The sequence below is a fragment of the Leptopilina boulardi genome, unplaced genomic scaffold (assembly GCF_019393585.1).
Source record: "Leptopilina boulardi isolate dan_hultmark-lab unplaced genomic scaffold, ZJU_Lbou_2.1 LbouV2_150, whole genome shotgun sequence".
Taxonomy (NCBI): Eukaryota; Metazoa; Arthropoda; class Insecta; order Hymenoptera; family Figitidae; genus Leptopilina; species Leptopilina boulardi.
Genome location: NW_026137697.1, coordinates 1,526,991 through 1,546,874, shown reverse-complemented (window position 1 = coordinate 1,546,874; position 19,884 = coordinate 1,526,991). Strand labels below are relative to the sequence as shown.

General features: G+C 33.6%; 1 protein-coding gene and 1 long non-coding RNA gene across 11 annotated transcripts in view; one reads left to right on the top strand and one right to left on the bottom strand.

Annotated features, from left to right (window-relative positions):
* LOC127276585 (uncharacterized) overlaps positions 1 to 13,931 on the bottom strand; it is a 37,394-nt gene extending 23,463 nt beyond the window's left edge. Inside the window, exon 1 of the long non-coding RNA XR_007842222.1 lies at positions 13,790 to 13,931. This is a non-coding gene — a long non-coding RNA (uncharacterized LOC127276585). The remainder of the gene's footprint in view (positions 1 to 13,789) is intronic.
* The window catches only part of LOC127276577 (uncharacterized), a 124,263-nt gene that overhangs the window by 40,399 nt on the left and 63,980 nt on the right, over positions 1 to 19,884 (top strand). Inside the window, exon 1 of one of the 10 annotated variants that reach the window (XM_051297119.1) lies at positions 13,912 to 14,983. The exons of the other annotated variants lie outside the window; for them this stretch is intronic. Within the exon in view, the coding sequence (XP_051153076.1) occupies positions 14,929 to 14,983 (55 nt within the window). The 5' untranslated portion in view covers positions 13,912 to 14,928. Of the gene's footprint in view, positions 1 to 13,911; positions 14,984 to 19,884 lie in introns of those variants that run through there. 10 annotated transcript variants of the gene reach the window in all.

Sequence of the window (19,884 nt, the reverse complement as noted above, 5' to 3'; positions counted from 1 at the left end):
TGTTTGGATCTTGTTAAATTTTTACGTCTATAGGAAATTTTACTTTATTTATTTTCATTATGGTTAGGGACAAAAAAAATTTAAATTCTGTCATAGAAAATTTTTTTGTAGTCTTTTTGCTCTAGAACCAGTTATACTATGGTTATACGTTTGCTATATGGAAACGGTTACCATAGCAAAGGTTGTCATGGAAACGGTTGATATGGTAACTGCTACCATGGTACCTGTTACTTTCGTACCAATTACTATGGTACCAGTTACGTTGGTGCCATTTAGTTACTGTGGTACCAGTTACTGTAGTACCAGTTACTATAGTACCAGTTACTATAGTACCAGTTACTATAGTACCAGTTACTATAGTACCAGTTACTATGGTACCAGTTACTTCGGTACTAGTTACTTCGGTACAAGTAACTTTGGTATCAGTAACTTTGGTACCAGTTACTATGTTCCCGGTTACTATGGTACCAGTTACTATGGTACCAGTTACTATGGTACCAGTTATTATGGTACCAATTACTATGGTACCAGTTACTATGGTAACAGTTACATTGATGCCATTTAGCTACTCCGGTACCAGTTACTTTGCTACCAGTTACTTTGGTACTAGTTACTATGGTACAAGTTATTATGGAACCAGTTACTTCGGTACCAGTTACTTTGGTACCAGTTACTTTGGTGCCATTTAGTTACTGTGGTACCAGTTACTATGGTACCAGTTATTATGGTACCAGTTACTATGGTACTAGTTACTATGGTACAAGTTATTATGGTACCAGTTACTATGGTAGCAGTTACTTCGGTACCAATTACTTCGGTACAAGTTACTTTGGTACCAGTTACTTTGGTGCCATTTACTTACTGTGGTACTAGTTACCATGTTACCAGTTACTATGGTACCAGTTATTATGGTACCAGTTACTTCGGTACCAGTTACTTCGGTACCAGTTACTATGGTAGCAGTTACTTCGGTACCAATTACTTTGGTACAAGTTACTTTGGTACCAGTTACTTTGGTGCCATTTAGTTACTGTGGTACGAGTTACTATGGTACCAGTTACTATGGTACCAGTTATTATGGTACCAGTTACTAGAACAAATAGGGAAATTTCTACTGTAGGACGACAGTTGACAAAATTTTCAAAAGCTCAAAAATTAGTAATCTGTACTCATTTTGAAGTGCAACAAAATTGTGCCTCGTAGGTGGCGCCACGTTTCATATTGTTTGGCTTATTTTAAACTGCAACAAAAATAAGTCTCGAGAAAAAAATAGTATTGAATTAAAAAAAAAACCCTAAATTTTGTTTTGATCCAAGTAAAAATTCTTGAATTAAGAAAATTAATTGATAAATGATTTTCTTGAATCAATGATAATTTTTTTTTAGTATACAAGTTTTCTGAATTAACATTATATGCGGTGACGCGCGATGATCATCAAACCGTATCAGCGAAACCGGTTTATTTTAGAGACCAGCAGCTTCGGAGATAACTTCAAAGGGTATGTGGATTTTGGATTGGTATTAGATTAAATAAATACTATCGTAACATGGTTTTTGCTTCGTTCGTATATATATATATATATATATATATATATATATATATATATATATATATATATATATATGTGAAGAAAGTAGAATGTGTGTTTGGGTGCGCACTTGAGAGTTTGTATGGACCTTAAGACTATACTTATTGGATAGGTGGTAGATATCGAGCGCTCGATAATAATCCAATATAATGAAACATCCTTGCGAAGTAATTACAATGATGAGTAAACCGCTACTACTACCAAGGGGGATACTGGCTCCCTTAGAGGCTCACCCAGGGACGTAGGCTTTAAACTAAATAATTAAAACTGTCGGATTATAATTTTTACTAATTATTTTGAGGAGAATACAATCTTTATGAAACATGTTTCTCTAATAGGGAAAATGATTTTCGAGGTGATTTTTTAATATAATTTTTTGATTTCTAAAACTAATTAAATATTTTTTGTTAAAAAATTATTTAATATCAGTTATTTTTGAAGGGACATATAGACGTAGGTATATATATAAATTCTTTGCTGATCAAAGTCTACGGCCCTGATAGCTAGGCGTTGGATCGCAATCTCCTTTTGGTTTGCTTTTTCTTCTTTTGACTCTCTTTTTCTTCTTCTTCTTCTTCTTCTTTTCTCCACTTCTTCTTGCAACAAGAGCAAACATTGGGTCGTCACGGGCCACAGGATGATTCTTATACTTTCCGATCCCCCAGAATTATTGCCGAGAGAGTCGCTGCTACCATCATGTAGGTTTATACTTGACCGGAAATGTATCATTATCGATTAACGTTTTTTCCTTTTTTTTTTGAAAAAGAAGATATTTTTCGATATATTTTGTGAATATATATAGAAGTTATGAACGAAGCTTAAGTATCTCGCGTGGTAGGTCACGTGAAACTTGGAAAGTTGGCAGGACGTCTTGCGCGCGTAATACGTTAGTTCCCGCGAAGTTTCATTCATCGATTTTTTGCCTTGAAAGAACCTGCTACAGCCGCCAACGCGCTGCTCTCTGATTAGCTCTGCGCTGAATAAAAGCTATCGAGATGTCTGGTTAACGTCGGGGGGTTTTTTTTTTTTTTTCCCCCAAACAAAATGTCGACGCATTCGTCGCGGAACAGCATCTGACCTTGTTGTTCAATCCACGTCGATGTCTTTCACTCAAGCTGGATAAAAAAAAAAAATTAGTCTGCCAATCTCATTGAGCATCTTCTCTACGAGGTTCAAAAATAAATTTCAATTATTAGGTACTAGGAAAGATTGTTGAATATATATATTTTTTTTTTTAATGATAAAAATCTCGAAATTCACTTCTTTAGACTAAACAGGATGGAATTGCAATGCCTGAATAATTTGTATCCGGATTGTGCAAAATTCAAGAAGGAGGCAGAATATAAGGCTGCCTGGTGAGTTGAACGATAAGCCGCGCGCTCACTCGATCCGAACTCTCAAACCGTTAAGGATTCAATGCTTTCATTCATGTTAATGGCACAAGATAAGCGGGGGAAAAAGGCCACTATCGAACCCTTTGACTTTGTTGGCCATAAATGCTTATCACCGCGTGTTTATCAGAGCACGAACCAGTTCTTATTATTAATCTTCTGTATATCGTAATCACTCACTCTTTTCTTTATGGAAAGAAAAAAAAAATCTCAACTTCATTCAAGATTCAAAAAAATAGTTTTTTATTCAAAATATAGTAATTTTTACATTTTTTTTTTACCCCCAGTAGGACCCTAGTAGGGAATGAAACGCTCGATCTAGGCTTTAATTTTTATATCGATTTTGGGGTAAAAATTCTATTTTCTAGGTATTTTGAACTATGAAAATAAATTGAGAATTTTTACAATTGGTACTATAGCGACGCCCCTGGTTACACCCAATATAAGAGAGCACGCATGTATGAGGTTGCTATATATATATTGCCAAAGGCGCACTTCATTCCCTGCAAGAACCACGCAAAAGAACTGATGGTGAAGGGGGGTATTGAAGAGATGCTGGAAGGAGGTGAGGTCGACCGGGATAAACCCCGCCCGGCCCCCGAGGCAGCTTCTCTCTTATTGCTCCTCTTCTACTTCTTCTTCTTCTTCTTCTCCCTCTTCATCATTATCGTCCTTTTCGTCGTTGTCTTCTTTTCTCCGAGCATCCTTTGTTTTTTTTTTTGCTTTTCTTTTTTTTTTCCTTCTTTTCTTTTCTATCGCTTCCCTTTCTTTATATTCTACAGTTGATCGTTACTGTATTGCTTCTGACACCTTCTGTTTCTTACTGCTTGACCGGAAGTTATCAATTATATTATTCTCTCAAAAACATGATAATAATGAATGTGTATAATTTTTCGTAATCTAAAAACCCTTCACGAATAAAGGAGACAAAATACACTTAGAAAAAAATTCGTTTGAAGCAACCAAATTTTGGTTAAATCAACAAAAATAAATGCATTGATATACATAGTTAATACCAAACATTTGGTTGCACGAACCAAACGTTTATTTAGCTCAAACAAATTTTTTCTTTATTTAAAAAAATTTATTAAAATAAACCAAACAGTTATTTGCATCAAATAAATATTTATTTGAATTAAACAAATTTTGTTTGAACTAACCAAAAAATTGGGTAAATATAAAAAAATTGTACATTTGGTTCAAAGATATCTTTTTTCTGAGTGTAGGTTTGTGGTTTGATAATAAAAAGAATTAACTTTTACAAATGATGCGGTCGTCATGGCAACGAGTGCGTTAGAAAAGGACAAAAACGTGCCCCCTGGAGGTTCTATCAGAATTCCCCCGGAACTTCCAACGTAATTCCGTCGGAATTTCATCGGAGTTCCAAAGAATTTTCGATTGGATTCCGATTAAATTTTTTTCAAAATTTTTAGAGTCCTAATTCCGTCGGAAATTCTTTGGAACTCCGATGGAATTCCGACGGAATTACGTTGGAAGTTCCGGCGGAATTCTGATAGAATTTTTAGAGTCCTAATTCCGTCGGAACTCCGGCGGAATCCCATCGGAAATTCTTTGGAACTCCGATGGAATTCCAACGGAATTACGTTGAAAGTTCCGGCGGAATTCTGATAGAACCTCCAGGGGGGGCACTTTCCGGGGAATCTTTCCAATTGTGCTGCGCAGACGTAAATTTTAGCTTGTTCGTTTAATCTGCACTTAAAATTTAACCCAATCTTTGTTTTTATTAAATCCAAAAATGAACTGATTTTAATTTTACATAATTAAAATATTTTTGATAACTATATATAAGAATTCTTTATCGAATTTTAATTTGACTAAAACATTTTTTTTAATTTGATTATGTTTTTTAATAAACAACCGGATGTTCTACTTGTATGTCAACTCTCTCTTTGGTATGTGTAAATTTTTTTCAATTATGTTGCTTACGTCTAATAAAAAATATTGTCGATAAAGTTAAATGAAAAATTAGCAATTCCTGCGTATAGAGCGTGTATATATAGTCTTGTGTGCGCGAGGTCGATTGCTGATTTTATTCAGAACAATACGGTTGAGATAGAGATCTAATCATGATAGTCGATGCTCTCACTGGAACTCTGCGCTCTTAATCTTCCTCCGGCTATGCTCTTTGAGCTCTCCCTTCCACCCCCCCCCCTTCCCCTTCTGACTGAACCGTCGCCGTCTTCCTGTTCCTTCTATAGTTTTATTTTTCGTATTATTGGGAAAGGCAATGGGTGAAGCCCATTTTATATATAAAAAAAAAAACTGCGAACCATTTTTGTGAAATTTGGAAATCATTTGAGAAAAAATGTGTTGAAAAATTTTCTATTTAAAGGATGAATTTAGAAGAGAGAGAGAGAGGGAGGAAAAAGAGGAATTTTTATCACAAAAGGAAGTTAAAAAAAATGGAGCTTCTTGTTATAAGAACGATAATAACCTTCTTAGTAGGTAGTCGCTTTCCTTTATTATTGGTATACAATGCTTGAGTTTTCCAAACAACTTCCTCGAACATAACGATCCGTTCGTTTTGTGGTTAAGAGCTATTTAATTTCTGCTATTCATGGTTCATTGAGCTCATAAAAATTTCATACTTGAAGAATAACAACTCTGGAGACCTAATCCAAAGGCTGTCGATTAGTTTTTCCATTTGTACTCTTCAGTTTAAATAATTTTGGGAAAAAAAAAAAAATTTTCCAATATACGAGTTGGAAAGTAAAATTTTTCGAAGTTGAAAATCAACTATGTTGGATTTAGTTCTTGACCCAGGTGGAAAAGTTCCCGGTAGTGACTACCGGTAATATTTCCTAGACTACCTGTAGTCACTACCGGTAATTCTTCCGGTACTACCGGTAGTTTTTCCGGTACTACCGGTAGTAACTATTGGTAATTTTTCCTAGATTACCGGTTGCCACTACCGGTAGGCACTACCGGTAATTTTTCCGGTACTACCGGTAGTCAATACCGGTAATTTTTTCTTTACTACCGATATTCACTATTGGTAATTTTTCCTAGATTACCGGTTGCCACTACCGGTAGGCACTACCGGTAATTTTTCCAGGACTACTGGTAGTCACTACCGGTAATTTTTTCGTTACTACCGGTAGTCATTATCGGTAATTTTTCCTAGATTATCGGTAGCCTGTAGGCACTACCGGTAATTTTTCCAGGACTACCGGTAGCCACTACCGGTAATTTTTCCGGGACTACCGGTAACTCTTCCGGTACTACCGGTAGTCACTACTGTCAATTTTTTCGTTTCTACCGGTAGCCACTACCGGTAATTTTTCCGTGAATTACAATTAAAATTTATTATCAAATAACAAATTTTGATTGTATCTCCCGGAAAAATTACCGGTAGTGGCTACCGGTAGAAACGAAAAAATTGACAGTAGTGACTACCGGTAGTACCGGAAGAGTTACCGGTAGTCCCGGAAAAATTACCGGTAGTGGCTACCGGTAGTCCTGGAAAAATTACCGGTAGTGCCTACAGGCTACCGATAATCTAGGAAAAATTACCGATAATGACTACCGGTAGTAACGAAAAAATTACCGGTAGTGACTACCAGTAGTCCTGGAAAAATTACCGGTAGTGCCTACCGGTAGTGGCAACCGGTAATCTATGAAAAATTACCGATAGTGACTACCGGTAGTAACGAAAAAATTACCGGTAGTGACTACCGGTAGTACCGGAAGAATTACCGGTAGTGACTACCAGTAGTCCTGGAAAAATTACCGGTAGTGCCTACCGGTAGTGGCAACCGGTAATCTAGGAAAAATTACCAATAGTGACTACCGGTAGTACCGGAAGAATTACCGGTAGTGACTACCGGTAGTCCCGGAAAAATGACCGGTAGTGCCTACCGGAAGTCCCGGAAAAATGACCGGTAGTCACTACCGGGATCTTTTCCACCTGGGTTATTAACTTCACGTGGCATAATATTAATTCCCTAATCAATTCCAAAAGGGTGTGTTTTTTATAAACAGAGTGAAAATCTATTTTTTATTATTAGTGTAATAGAAATCTTTTTTTTGGAAATAATTGCAGATTAGTGAATAGTTTAGAAAAATAAATCGAAAAATCAGAAAATCATGTTATGAACGAACATCGATATAATGGAATAAAGATCCTGACCTTAAAAAAATGTAAAAAGATGAGCCTAACGATGAGTGTAAGGCTTGTATATATAGGAATCGCGCGTGGCTCGTTTCTCCCGACACCTCGCAAAATTACCCGCACAAGTGCAGCTAATTAGTATATGAGGAAATGCATTTTAAACATGATCTACAACACGAACTACTCTTCAATAATTAATAGTTTTCATTTTAGATTTAATAAAACTCGTTCATGACCATTTACGTATTTTCTCTTTCTCTTTCTAACCCCCTCCCCTCCCCCACCCCTTCGCCATCATTATATAGTTTAAAAAAGCATGCCTCGTTGAATTTCACTTCTCGTCGCCTATTGAATAGTTTACGGCTTTTAAATAAGCGGCCCCTCGTTCCCAAACAATTTGCCGATACCACAGATTGCTCGTAAATAAAAGATAATCTATTCTACCCGGAAGATAAAAATCGCGTCTTCGGGCGGAACCTCTTCGCAAGGAGTGAGACTCGGAACAACTCTCCCTAATGGTGGAAAAGGGACAATGTGGACAGTAGAAAAGAAGAAGAGAAGAGAAGAGAACAGAGTCGATACAATATGAAGTGTTGTGGAAAAAAGAAAAAGAAGAAGAAGAAGATCAAAGGCTTCTCTCATACCATATAGAAAATAGGTATTGGCGCATAGTTCGCTTGGTAAAGGTTGTGAAGAAAAGACTCTCGTGAACTCTTAAAGGTGTTCCAGAGACTTGCGTTTGTCTGCGGGTGAACGCCCCTCCAGTTATTCATTTTTACATCGTTCATTGCTTGAATTTTACGAGGCAAAAATTGTGAAATTGTACTTTGTGTATAACCGTGTTCACTTTGTTTCTTACACGATTTACTCTCCAACTTTGATAGGTCGAAATTTCTCATGAGATTATTATAAAAAAAAAAAAAACCTTTTTTTTTTTTTTTTTGAAGGAAAATCTCAAAAAATTGATGACTTTTTTAAAATCAGTATTTCCTCGTTCGAAAAAATTGCTATTTCCATAGCAAAAAATTTTCCAGAAATTCGTAACAGTTGGAGAAAAGTAATATATATATATATTAATTGAGAAATATATATTTTTTTCCACTGAAATGAACGGGTTTTTTTTTATTCTAACAAAAATTGTATAACTGTAATTGTAGACGAAGATATTCTATAGTCTTATATAAAGAAATATTGACAAAACTGTTAAAACATATTTTATAACGTTCTGGGTAGTAAATCCTTTCAGCAGTTTATCTGTTTATACTTTTTACAGCTATATGAATTTATTCTTTTGTAATTTCATTTTTTTGTCAATTTGACAAATTTTTTTCTTATCTCAAAGATTTATCCAAAGTGTCAAAAATTTCTTTTATTAAATATCTATTCCCAATTTTTAATGAGAGGACTTTTTTTTTTTTATTGACTAACACAGTCATATAAAGCATAAATGTCGAAAGTTATATTTATTTCCAAAACCGTTTTCTTTAATTTGAGAAGTAGAAACATTTTTACAAATGAATTGTATGTTTTTAAAGGAAATTTAATTATTTGACTATATTAAAATAGAGCCAACATAAAATAGACATAACATTCAAATTCCATCAAGAATTTTAGTTTACGATTTATATATGTATCTTAAATACATCTTTATAAATGTTATTTATGCGTCAATTTTAGAAATACGTTATTCTTGTTTCAATAGGCATTTTTTTTTTTACAATTTAATTTCACTATTATTTAAATTGCAATATTTCAAAATATATAATATCGATATATGAACATCGCTAAAACAACGAAGGTTTTTTTTTTTAATCAATTCGATTGATTCAACTTGAAGTAGAGGAGAGAGAAAGAGGGACAAGGAAAAAAGGATTCCTTTTATTATTTCGGTGTATCGTGTCCTTTCATCGAAAGTGCCGCGACGACGAGTCGCATCGGTTGGTGAAGTTAAAAGTCAACCATATAAAATCTGCTTAACACCGATCGTTCCGGCTTTGCTCGTTCGTGCACGGCGACCGATATTATCAATGACTCTTTGCCTCAAGTGAATAGCGATTGAATATAAATTCTGATGTATTAACGCGCGACCAAAGTTGAAACTCTAAACTATATATATATGATGTCCATATTATTAATTTACCAATTCAGGAAATTTTATTCTTTTTATCATAAATTATGATGCACTGGCGTTACAAATTCATTGCTGCTGAAAAAAATCTGTATTTCGTTTGGTTGGTACAATAAATTCGTATTGTTGCACTAACAATATACTACAACAGATTTTTAGTTGCTACAACAAATTGAGTCGCCGGAAAGTAAAACCACACATAAAATTCTGACGACCATGTTAATTCAATGGGAGTCAGAATTTTATATGTGGTTTTACTTTCCGGCGACTCAATTTGTTGTAGCAAACTATTTATTGTAACGATTATTTGTTGGGTCAACTAAAAATTTGTTTTAATAACAAATATGCTGTTAGTGCAACAGTGCAGATATTGTAATAACCAAACAAAATTTTAGTTACAGATTTAGTATTCATCTCCGTGTTTCAAAAAAATACATTTTTACGGAAAAAAAAATGGTTATTGCGCAGAATTTTCCAAGGTCTAATTAAACGACAGACATATATTAAACATGTGCCAGAATAATTAGGTTGCTGGCGAAAGATAAAGCAATATACCTTTTGTAAGAAGATTAAGACATCGAGTCTCCTCTATCGACTAATAAACGTCAGTCGAGTGACAAGTAGTGTCCTTTTTTTCTGAGCTCATTAAAGTGCATCATAATAAAAATTCCCGAGTTTTACGCCTACCGTGGATACCGGCGCTCTCTCCTTCTCTCTCTCTCTCTCTCTCTCTCTCTCTCTCTCTCTCTCTCTCGGCAAATTAAATACAGCGCAACAAATTACGCCGAAGCCCGAAGACCACCGTAAATCAAAGAACCGGACGAGGTGAACGCGCCACAACTTTAAATCCGAATGAAATCGAGTCCTTTATGAGAGAATTGGCTAGAGTATAGCATTCTCGTTTAAGTTTAAATAAGAAGGAAGATATGTCTCTTATAAAGGTGCAAAAGATAGCAAAAGAACTTGCTTCTTTTTTTTACAACCAAACGTCTCAATTAAATATACCTAAATTTGAATTTTCAATAAAAATTCGAATTTTTTTTGTTAAATTAAAAAATTTTCACACTTATTAAAGACGATATAACTTTTTGATATATTATCCATGACGATAAAAAAAAAAATTCTAAGCTAAATTATTCAAAAAATTTTAAAAACACCTTTTCCATTTAGATTAGAGAGAATATTAAGTAGGTTTTTACAAATTAGATACAAATATTGTCTCATTTTGAAATGTTGCAATTATAGTTATTAGTTCTTAAAAAACACTTTTCAGATGAAATAAAGATTTATTATTATTATATTCAACGAAGATTTTAATATTATTCATAGGTATATAGAGAATAAATATATGCAGAAAAAGTTTATATTTTAATTAATTTAAAAAGCAAAAGAGAGCAAAAAGAAAGAGATCCTTGTGAAGGACTTACAACTATAAACGAGTTTGTTGCTATACAAGAAAAGTTGTATGTTGTTGTTGAATGCGCAGTAGCCGGCGGGCGCAGAGGTCGAATAATGCCGAGTCCGGTTAATCTTCAGGATACAAAGGGGGCATTCGCTTATCAGTGACTCCCATCTTATCATGACGTTGTTGGAAAATAAATCATGCAGAAGAGGGGGGGGGGGAGGGAGGGAGATACACCTTTAATTACCGGTCGCATAGGAAAAATATGAAGACGTAATACCTTATCCCAGTTGCTTCTTCTTCTCCCTGCCAACCGGTAGGCGAAGCAGAGAAACTGGTCGATTCGTTGGATATGAGAGGTTGGTAGAGGCGTTGCTCATAAATAATAAACACATATCCACCGAACGCCACCGGTTACCTCGACTTCTTCTTCTTCTTCTCCTTCTTCTTATTCGAGGATAAAGTGACCCTGATGAACCCTCAGGATATCGATATATCGATTGAAAAACATCAAATTGAAAAGAAGCCTTCGATAAAACTCCTCATAAAATTCTTAGAATTAAATGACCCCCATTGACTTTTGAAATCACTTTCATATAGGGAAATAAAAATATAATGAATCACTTATTGTATGACATTTGACAATAATTGTGAAACAATTTGTAAAATAATTGAAACCATTTGAAACAAATTTCACACACTACTTCAAAAATGATCGTTGTATATATGTGTTGAGAAATAAGAGATGATTTTGAATATAATTTTAACAAGTCAGCGCACGGTCTTTAGGAGAGAGTGGAAGAAAATCATTTAACACTGCTCAGAACTGAACTAATGTTGCTATTAAAACAACTAATGGTTACATGGTCAACACCTCAGGTGCATGTTTCTCTATACCATCGTTTTTAAAGAGTTAAATAATTTTTTTTTTTTTTACTTCAAGTTTGTTTCAATGACTACTGGTTCTGAAGTAAAAGTTTCGCATATTTTTGCTCTGAAATAAATATAAATATATATATATACACATTATTATTGATGACGAATGATTTGCTCTAGGAACTAAACATAAACTTGAAAATTGATGTTCGAAAAAGAACAACTGTATAATTAAGAGATTATTATTTTTTATGACTGCTTTGGTGAAACAAAATACTAAAAGTAGTAAACATTTTTCCTCTTTTAATCCTTTGTTTTTCTTTGTAGTTTTCAAACTGAAATTATCACCTATGACGAAGGTAGCGCTCCTAGTGTTCACTATCGGAAATACAAAACGTCGTACAGCGTTAAAAATGGCTTGGCACAAAACGTTTTGTGTTCCAATAAGGTTTTTATAATGTTAATTTTTGGTTAAAGAACGTTTTTAAAAGTGTTTTATGTTCGCCAAATGTTTTTGGCGTAATACCCTTAGACAATGGAAATAACCTTTAAAATTATTGACATTTAGGTTGAAAAATGATTTTACTCATTGGAATATTAGATGGTTTTTTGTCCATTGGGCTATTTTGTTATTTTAGATATTTGAAAAAGTTATTAATGTACCTTAATGTTGCTATTATTTCTGCAACATTGCTACTGTATTATCATTTAGTAGAAATGGGTACAATATTGCTGCAAGTTCAGGCGATGCGTGTAATTTCTAACCTCAAAGTTTCTGACGATAAAAATAACGTGAAACTCGACAGTACTGTACAGTACAGTAAAACACTGTAAAGTACAATAAAGTACAGCTGAGTACAATAAAGTACAGTACGGTAAAACACTGTAAAGATAAATAAAGCCGAGTACAGCAAACTACAGTCAAGTACAGTTAAGTACAGTACGGTAAAACACTGTAAAGGAAAGTAAAGCCAAGTACATCAAAGTACTGTCCAGTACAGTAGAACACTGTAAAGATAAATAAAGCCGAGTACAGCAAACTACAGTCAAGTACAGTTAAGTACAGTACGGTAAAACACTGTAAAGGAAAGTAAAGCCAAGTACATCAAAGTACTGTCCAGTACAGTAGAACACTGTAAAGGAAAGTAAAGCCAAGTACATCAAAGTACTGTCCAGTACAGTAGAACACTGTACAGGAAAGTAAAGGCGAGTACAGAAAAGTACAGTCAAGTACCGTAAATTATAAAACAGTAAAACACTGCAAAGTAAAGTACAATAAAATACAGCTAAGTGCAGTAAAGTACAGTACGGTAAAACACTGTAAAGGTAAGTAAAGTCGAGTACATCAAAGTACTGTCCAGTACAGTAGAACACTGTACAGGAAAGTAAAGCCGAGTACAGCAAAGTACTGTCAAGTACAGTAAATTACACTACAGTAAAACACTGTAAAGGACAATAAAGCCGAGTACAGCAAACTACAGTCAAGTACAGTAAAGTACAGTACGGTAAAACACAGTAAAGGAAAGTAAAGCCGAGTACATCAAAGTACTGTCTAGTACAGTAGAACACTGTAAAGGAAAGTAAAGCCGAGTACATCAAAGTACTGTCAAGTACAGTAAATTACACTACAGTAAATCACTGTAAAGGACAATAAAGTCGAGTACAGCAAAGTACAGTCAAGTACAGTAAATTATAGTTTAGTAAAACACTGTAAAGGAAAGTACAATAAAGTACAGCAATGTACAGTAAAGTAAAACTGCGTACAGTAAAGTACATTACAGTAAAACATTGTAAAGGAAAATAAAGCCGAGTACAGCAAACTACAGTCAAGTACAGTAAATTATAGTACAGTAAAACTCTGCAAAGGAAAGTACAATAAAGTACAGCAAAGTACAGCATAGTACAGTAAAGTAAAACTGCGTACAATAAAGTACATTACTGTACAGCTGAGTACAGTAAAGTACAGCAAAGTAGAGTACAGTAAAATACAATAAAGTACAGCATAGTACAGTACAGTAAAACACAGTAAAGTTATGCAAAATACAGCAAAATTCAGTTTTACTAATTCAGATTTACAAAAATAAAGTCTCAATTATCAGAATATAAAAATGGCACTATTCAGAATTGTTTCTGTGGATTTTTGAGGATTTCGACAATAAAAAAAAAAAAGAAACAAGTAGTACTTCGCTCCTTCTACTGTGCGTATATACCATATTAGCATCAGCAGAAGCATCAACAGCGGGAACCAACCACTACTACCACTCTATATCACCTTCTCCAAGTTCCTCTCTGGAGAACCTGGCCATGTGACTGATTCCCCTTCTCCACAGGTTGACGAGTCGAGGGCCTGCCTACCTGTCGCCCGCTGCCCCGCTCCCATTACGACGCGGACTCTCGCGGCAGGTGCACCAAGCTAAGTTCCACTCCGCTTGCCTTGTTACCTGTACAATTCACAACCTGTGTACAACATTCTCTGTTTCTGTCTCTTGGTGATTTAAGTGTTGACAATTTTGCGTTTAAGTTTTTTTTGTTCAAAAAAAAAATTTTTTTTTTTTTTTTTTTTCACTGTGATTAATAATATTTCAGTGCAAAGGTGACTATACTGTGAACTCGATTTTTTGACCTTGTCAGGTAAATGACGCACCTGCTCGCGACACTGCACGTATGTCTCGCGTGATTACCTCGTGACATTGCGAAGAAGACACCTGCCTTGTCGATCAAACATTAACTATTGTGAATGTTTCTTTTTTTTGAACTCTTAGTGAAATATTAGTGTAGTGCGTTTTTTTTTCTGTTTTGCAAATAACAGGTGATTGAAAACATTTGACTAGAAATGTAACCATCTGCAAATTGTCTATTAAATGAGAACGATTTCGTGCCTTATCAGTTTGGAGAGTTTGCAAACACTGTTTGGCTTATCGTATCTTGCCACGGCACGGCGGAAGCAGATTGTTTCATGTAGAAAAGTTTGATAAAGAACTTATTCTGATCAATTTAAAGAAGATTGGTGTTTAAATATATATATATATATATAGAAGAGAGGAAAAAAAATCCGCTGACAATATGATGAAAATAATATCAATTGGTAATAATCAGTTAGGTATCAGTTCCTGACACAGTCGGGTCGGACTTATCTTAGTCACATGACCTCTTAACTGAGTGTGTGATAAGCTTAAAGATAGTGCGAAAGTTGAGCTGGCACAAAGGCGACAGATTTCTTTGTGAAAAGGAATCTCAGATTCACGGTTGGTGATATATTTATATATACACTTGGGTCAAAAAGAGTTGTAATCTCACGTCGACGAAGCACATTTTCTTCGTTTTCCTGGTACTTCTTTACTTGACAACCTGGACATTTTAACCGCAACGGCAAGACGAACGGAGTGGAGATGTCCGAGGGTCGCTGAAAGAATGAGGGAGCTGGACACCGAGAGTCCCGTCGTCTGGCCGGCTTGGTGTTACTCTGGTAAATTCAAATTTTGTAAAAAAAAATTAATTTTATTTTAGTAATTGCGATGACAATTGTAAAAAATTATTTAAAATGATACAAAAATAGATTTTGATTTTGACGATTTTGTTACAAGAAACGATTTTCTAGTAATTTACTTTTCGAATCCATTTTGAAGAAAGGTAAACATTTTTTCTAAACTTTGTTATTCACAATTTCTTTTTATTTCCAACAATAATGAGAATGAAAAAAGGTTTCTTAATTTCACAGCTGAGCTTCTAAAGCGCGTATTTCACCTGTCGGAACGGTTTTACGTAATGTCTTCTAGGTATATAACAGCACCACGTGGCTATTATCAATAGCCATCTGGAGAGTGGCTCGTGTGTTGATGTTTAGAAAAAAAACATTAATATCTTTCTAAATGGCATGAACCTCATCGTCTTTTAATAAAGTCGTAAATTCCTTATATTTAAAATTGTAATCCTGATGGATAAAATAATAATTAAGCTTCTGTATAACAAAATTTTCTTTTTCTATTCCTATATGGATTTACGATTGTAATCACGTAGTTTCATTGTAAGATGTGTTTTTCCGAGTACACACATATCCACCCTTCCGGATGTAAATCACCAGTATCGAAGGACGACATAGGATCACGTTCCTCGTCGACCTTCGCCTCTTGCAATGTCTCGCGTTGTCCTCGGGTTGTTCGATTACTTTCTTGGGAGTTAAATATTGGCTGTCGCTCAAACCAAGCCGCAGCTCCATCTTTTACCGATCTCACGGTTACCATCAGGGGGGCGATTGACTTATTTATGGACCACAAAGTAAACCTTTACCTATACCTATCGATTCCCGATTCCTTTATAGTATATATGTGTATAGTGCTACTACCAAGAACCTCATTGAATAGGACAACCAGTCAGCTCTCTTGTATCCATTGTTTCTGACATGACCACGTCGTACAAATGACAAAAGTTCAGTAATCTTGTTGCAACTTTAGTGATCAATCTCATGCGATCAAAAAAAAAAAAATCTCCATTTCATATTCTGTTGACGCCAAAAATATATGCAAAAAAATATTTTTACGATTAGCCAGGATTTTAATTCTAAAAATTGTGTATATAGAAATAACCGTTTTTATATTGTTCCGGAGTCAGATTATATTGAGTTATTAAGAAAGATTTACGAGTATATTTTTCATTCGTCATCAAATATACCGATTAAATATATATATATACAGGTGTCTTAAAAATTAGCATATTTGACGGTAAACATAGACAATGTAATTTTTAGCTCCCAATCCTCTATGAATTGAAATTTATCTTGTTTTCAATATATTCGTTTGGCATTTTTTTTAAATTCTATACAGAAAATTTGATTCAAAAGGATGTTACACTTGATTAATATATCAAATAAATATTTGTCCTAAATAAAATATCAAATATTTGTATTCAACTAAAAAAAAATGATATCAAAAAATTTGCCTAAGTCAATTAACAGGTACTTTTTTTTAAATACAGAAATTATTAATTTGAATAGAAATTATTTTCATAAAAAAATTAAACACTTATATCACAGAACTTGGTTTATTTTGAAAATAGTCTGTTGAGTGCGCGTCAAAGAATTTTTTTTTCCAGGTTAAATGATTCGCGTGAATTAAGTATGTGTGTATTGCTTGGAAAATAAAAATAAGACAAGTAGATTTTACCTCTATCAGGATAGTTAATGATTATATAGTTAAAATTTCACGTTCCAACGCGATCCAAAATGGTGACAACCATCACAAGTCATTAATCGCTTAAAAGACATTTTCCATAAGGTAAATCGCGTGAGTCATGTCATTTAATTGCGACTTATCGCGCGCTATTGCTCTCGGGGGTTTTCACGAGAAAAATTCTCTCTTGAAAATTATATTGAATAGAATAGGTGAAAAAAAAATTCTCCTTCCCTCTTATTTTGTTATTTATATATAAATATTATAGAAAAAAAACATAATTGTACAATTTTACATTGCAATCGTTTATAAATATATGTTTAGTCAAAAATTTCTGAATGATTCGTTCATTAAATGAATTAGTAATTTTTTTGACTAATTTTTAGTCAAAAACGAGTATAATTGATAGTAGAAAACTACTGATTTTTTATTAAAATTTATTAATTGTAAAAGTAGCTTTAGTCAATGAATTAGTAGGTTCCTGCTATTAGTAAGTAGTTTTCTACTGTCAGGTAGTCATTTTCTATTGCCTGATAGTTGTTTTCTACTGTCAGTTAGTTTTTTTCTTAATTAGTACCTTCATACTATTAGTTAGCAATTTTCTACTATGAGTTAATCGTTTTCTGTTGCTCGGTAGCAGTTTTCTACTGCCTGATAGTAGTTTTCTACTGTCAGTAGGTTTTTTTCTACTATCAGTTAGAATTTTTCTGCTATCAGTCAGTATTCTTCTATTAATTAGTATTTTTCTACTGTCAGATATTTTTTTTCTATCAGTCATTTTTCTTCAATTAATTAGTCGCTTCCTACTATTAGTTAGCAATTTTCTACTATCAGTTAGTTGTTTTCTATTATCAATTAGTCGTTTTCTAATGACTGATAGTATATTTCTACTATCAGTCAGTTTTCTTCTACTAATGAATAGCTTCATACTATTAGTTGGCAATATTCTAGTATCATTTAGTCATTTTCTACTACTCGGTAGTAGTTTTCTACTGCCTGATAGTAGTATTCTAGTGTCAGTTAGTTTTTTTTCTACTATTAGTCAGTTTTCTTCTATTAGTTAATAGCTTCCTACTATTAGTTAGCAATTTTCTACTATCAGTTAGCCGTTTTCTACTGCCTGATAGTAGTTTTCTACTGTCAGTTAGTTTTTTCTACTATCAGTTAGAAGTTTTCTACTATCAGTTAGAAGTTTTCTACTATCAGTCAGTTTTATTCTATTAATTAGTAGCTTCCTACTATTATTTAGTAGTTTTCTACTATCAGTCGTTTTCTACTATCAGTCGTTTTCTACTATCAGTAGTTTTCTACTATTAAAAGTTTTCTACTATTAATTAGTCGTTTTCTACTACCTCTTAGTAGTTTTCTATTATCAGTTAATCGATTCTACTATTTGTTAGAAGATTTCTACTATCTGTTATTAGTTTTCTACTATCAGTCGTTTTCTACTATTAGAAGTTTTCTACTATTAATTAGTCGTTTTCTACTATCTGTTAGTAGTTTTCTATTATCAGTTAATCGATTCTACTATTTGTTAGAAGATTTCTACTATCTGTTAGTAGTTTTCTACTATCTGTTAGTAGTTTTCTACTATCAGTTAAACGTTTCTACTATTTGTTAGAAGTTTTCTACTATCAGTCATTTTTGTTCTATTAATTAGTAGTTTCCTACTATCATTTAGTCATATTTCTACTATCAGTTAGTGGTTTTCTACAATCAGTTAGTGGTTTTCTACTATCAGTGAGTAATTTTTTACTATCAGTTTATAGCTTTCTACTATCAATTAGTTGTCTTCTAATATCAATTAGTAGTTTGGTACCAACAATTAGTATTTTTCTATTATCAGTAAGTAATTTTCTACTAATAATTAGTAGTTTTCTACTATCAGTTTTTAGTTATTTTTTTTTATTAATCAGTAGTTTTCTACTATTAAACCTTTATCTTTAATTATCTAAAAGAAAAATAAGTTTTTATTGAATTTTTTTGATGTAATGAAGACAGTGTTTCGTAGTAGGGAGTTATTTTCAAACATCAGAAACCTAACCTAAAAATTTTCACCCCTAACGTCCCTTTTCACGTGGACATTTATATAAATATCTATTTACGAAAATATATTTAAAAAAAAAAAACATAGAAACGCAATCCAATCAGTGTGTGCGAAAAACGGTAGAAAAAGATATGTCGTGAGACTGGCGCCTTTACTTAATTTAGCGCTCTCGCCGCAATATGTGAAAACGTTGAGAGCCGTTAACTATAACGAGTCGGGATAAAACCTCGTGTTTATGCGAAGGCGTTACCCGGGCGTGAAGTGAAGATCCACCTTGTGATAGAGACATGTTTTCAAGTATTACCTTGGCCCTTGGACATCTTCACGATGGTGTTACGACCACCATCGGAAATCATGGCCGCTTTTAATCGCGGATAACATCATCGCGCGGCGCTCGTATAATCGAAATCGTTTGCTAGCTTCTTCTTCGATTTTGCAAAAAACCCTCTTGCTTGCGCCGCATATACTGATAACGAGATGCACACTATACGTAAGTGAAATCCCTTCTTCTTTTTTTTTATTTATTTTTGTTTTTTTTTGCCATTTCCGGCGCAGAGAGTCGTGTCATCATTTTAAAAGGGGAGTGACGTCTTTATTGCCCGCTTGTGTGTGGACATTAGAATGCGCTTAAACCTTGATTTTTGCACACACATATACACACCTCGTAAAAAATATCATCTCATTTTACAAAACTAACTCACTAAAAAAAAAAAAATGAACATTTCGCATTTTATTTTGAGTCATATAAATGCGCGCGCCTTTCTCTTGCGGTGACATAAAATAAAAGAGATGTTTATATTCGAGTTTGATGTTTTCGAATTATTTTACTACCTTTCGAATATAAAGTAAGTTACAGCTTCATTTTAGAGAAATTTCGTTATCGTGAGGGAATATTTTTTTTAATATCTTTAAAGATCTTTATAGTTGAAAATAAGTTACAATATCGTAAATATTCATTTTTTTTTTTTTTTTTTTTTTTTTTTTTGAAATCATAGAAATTATTTAATTAAAGTGATTGATTATTTAAAGGCTCGAAATAAGATGTTTGTTTTAACAGCGTCATAACCAAATTCTGATGAGTTTAAAATTTTAATTATAATGATTTAGATTAGAGTTTAAATTTTAATTGCACATTAAGTGTTTCTACTGGTCCCG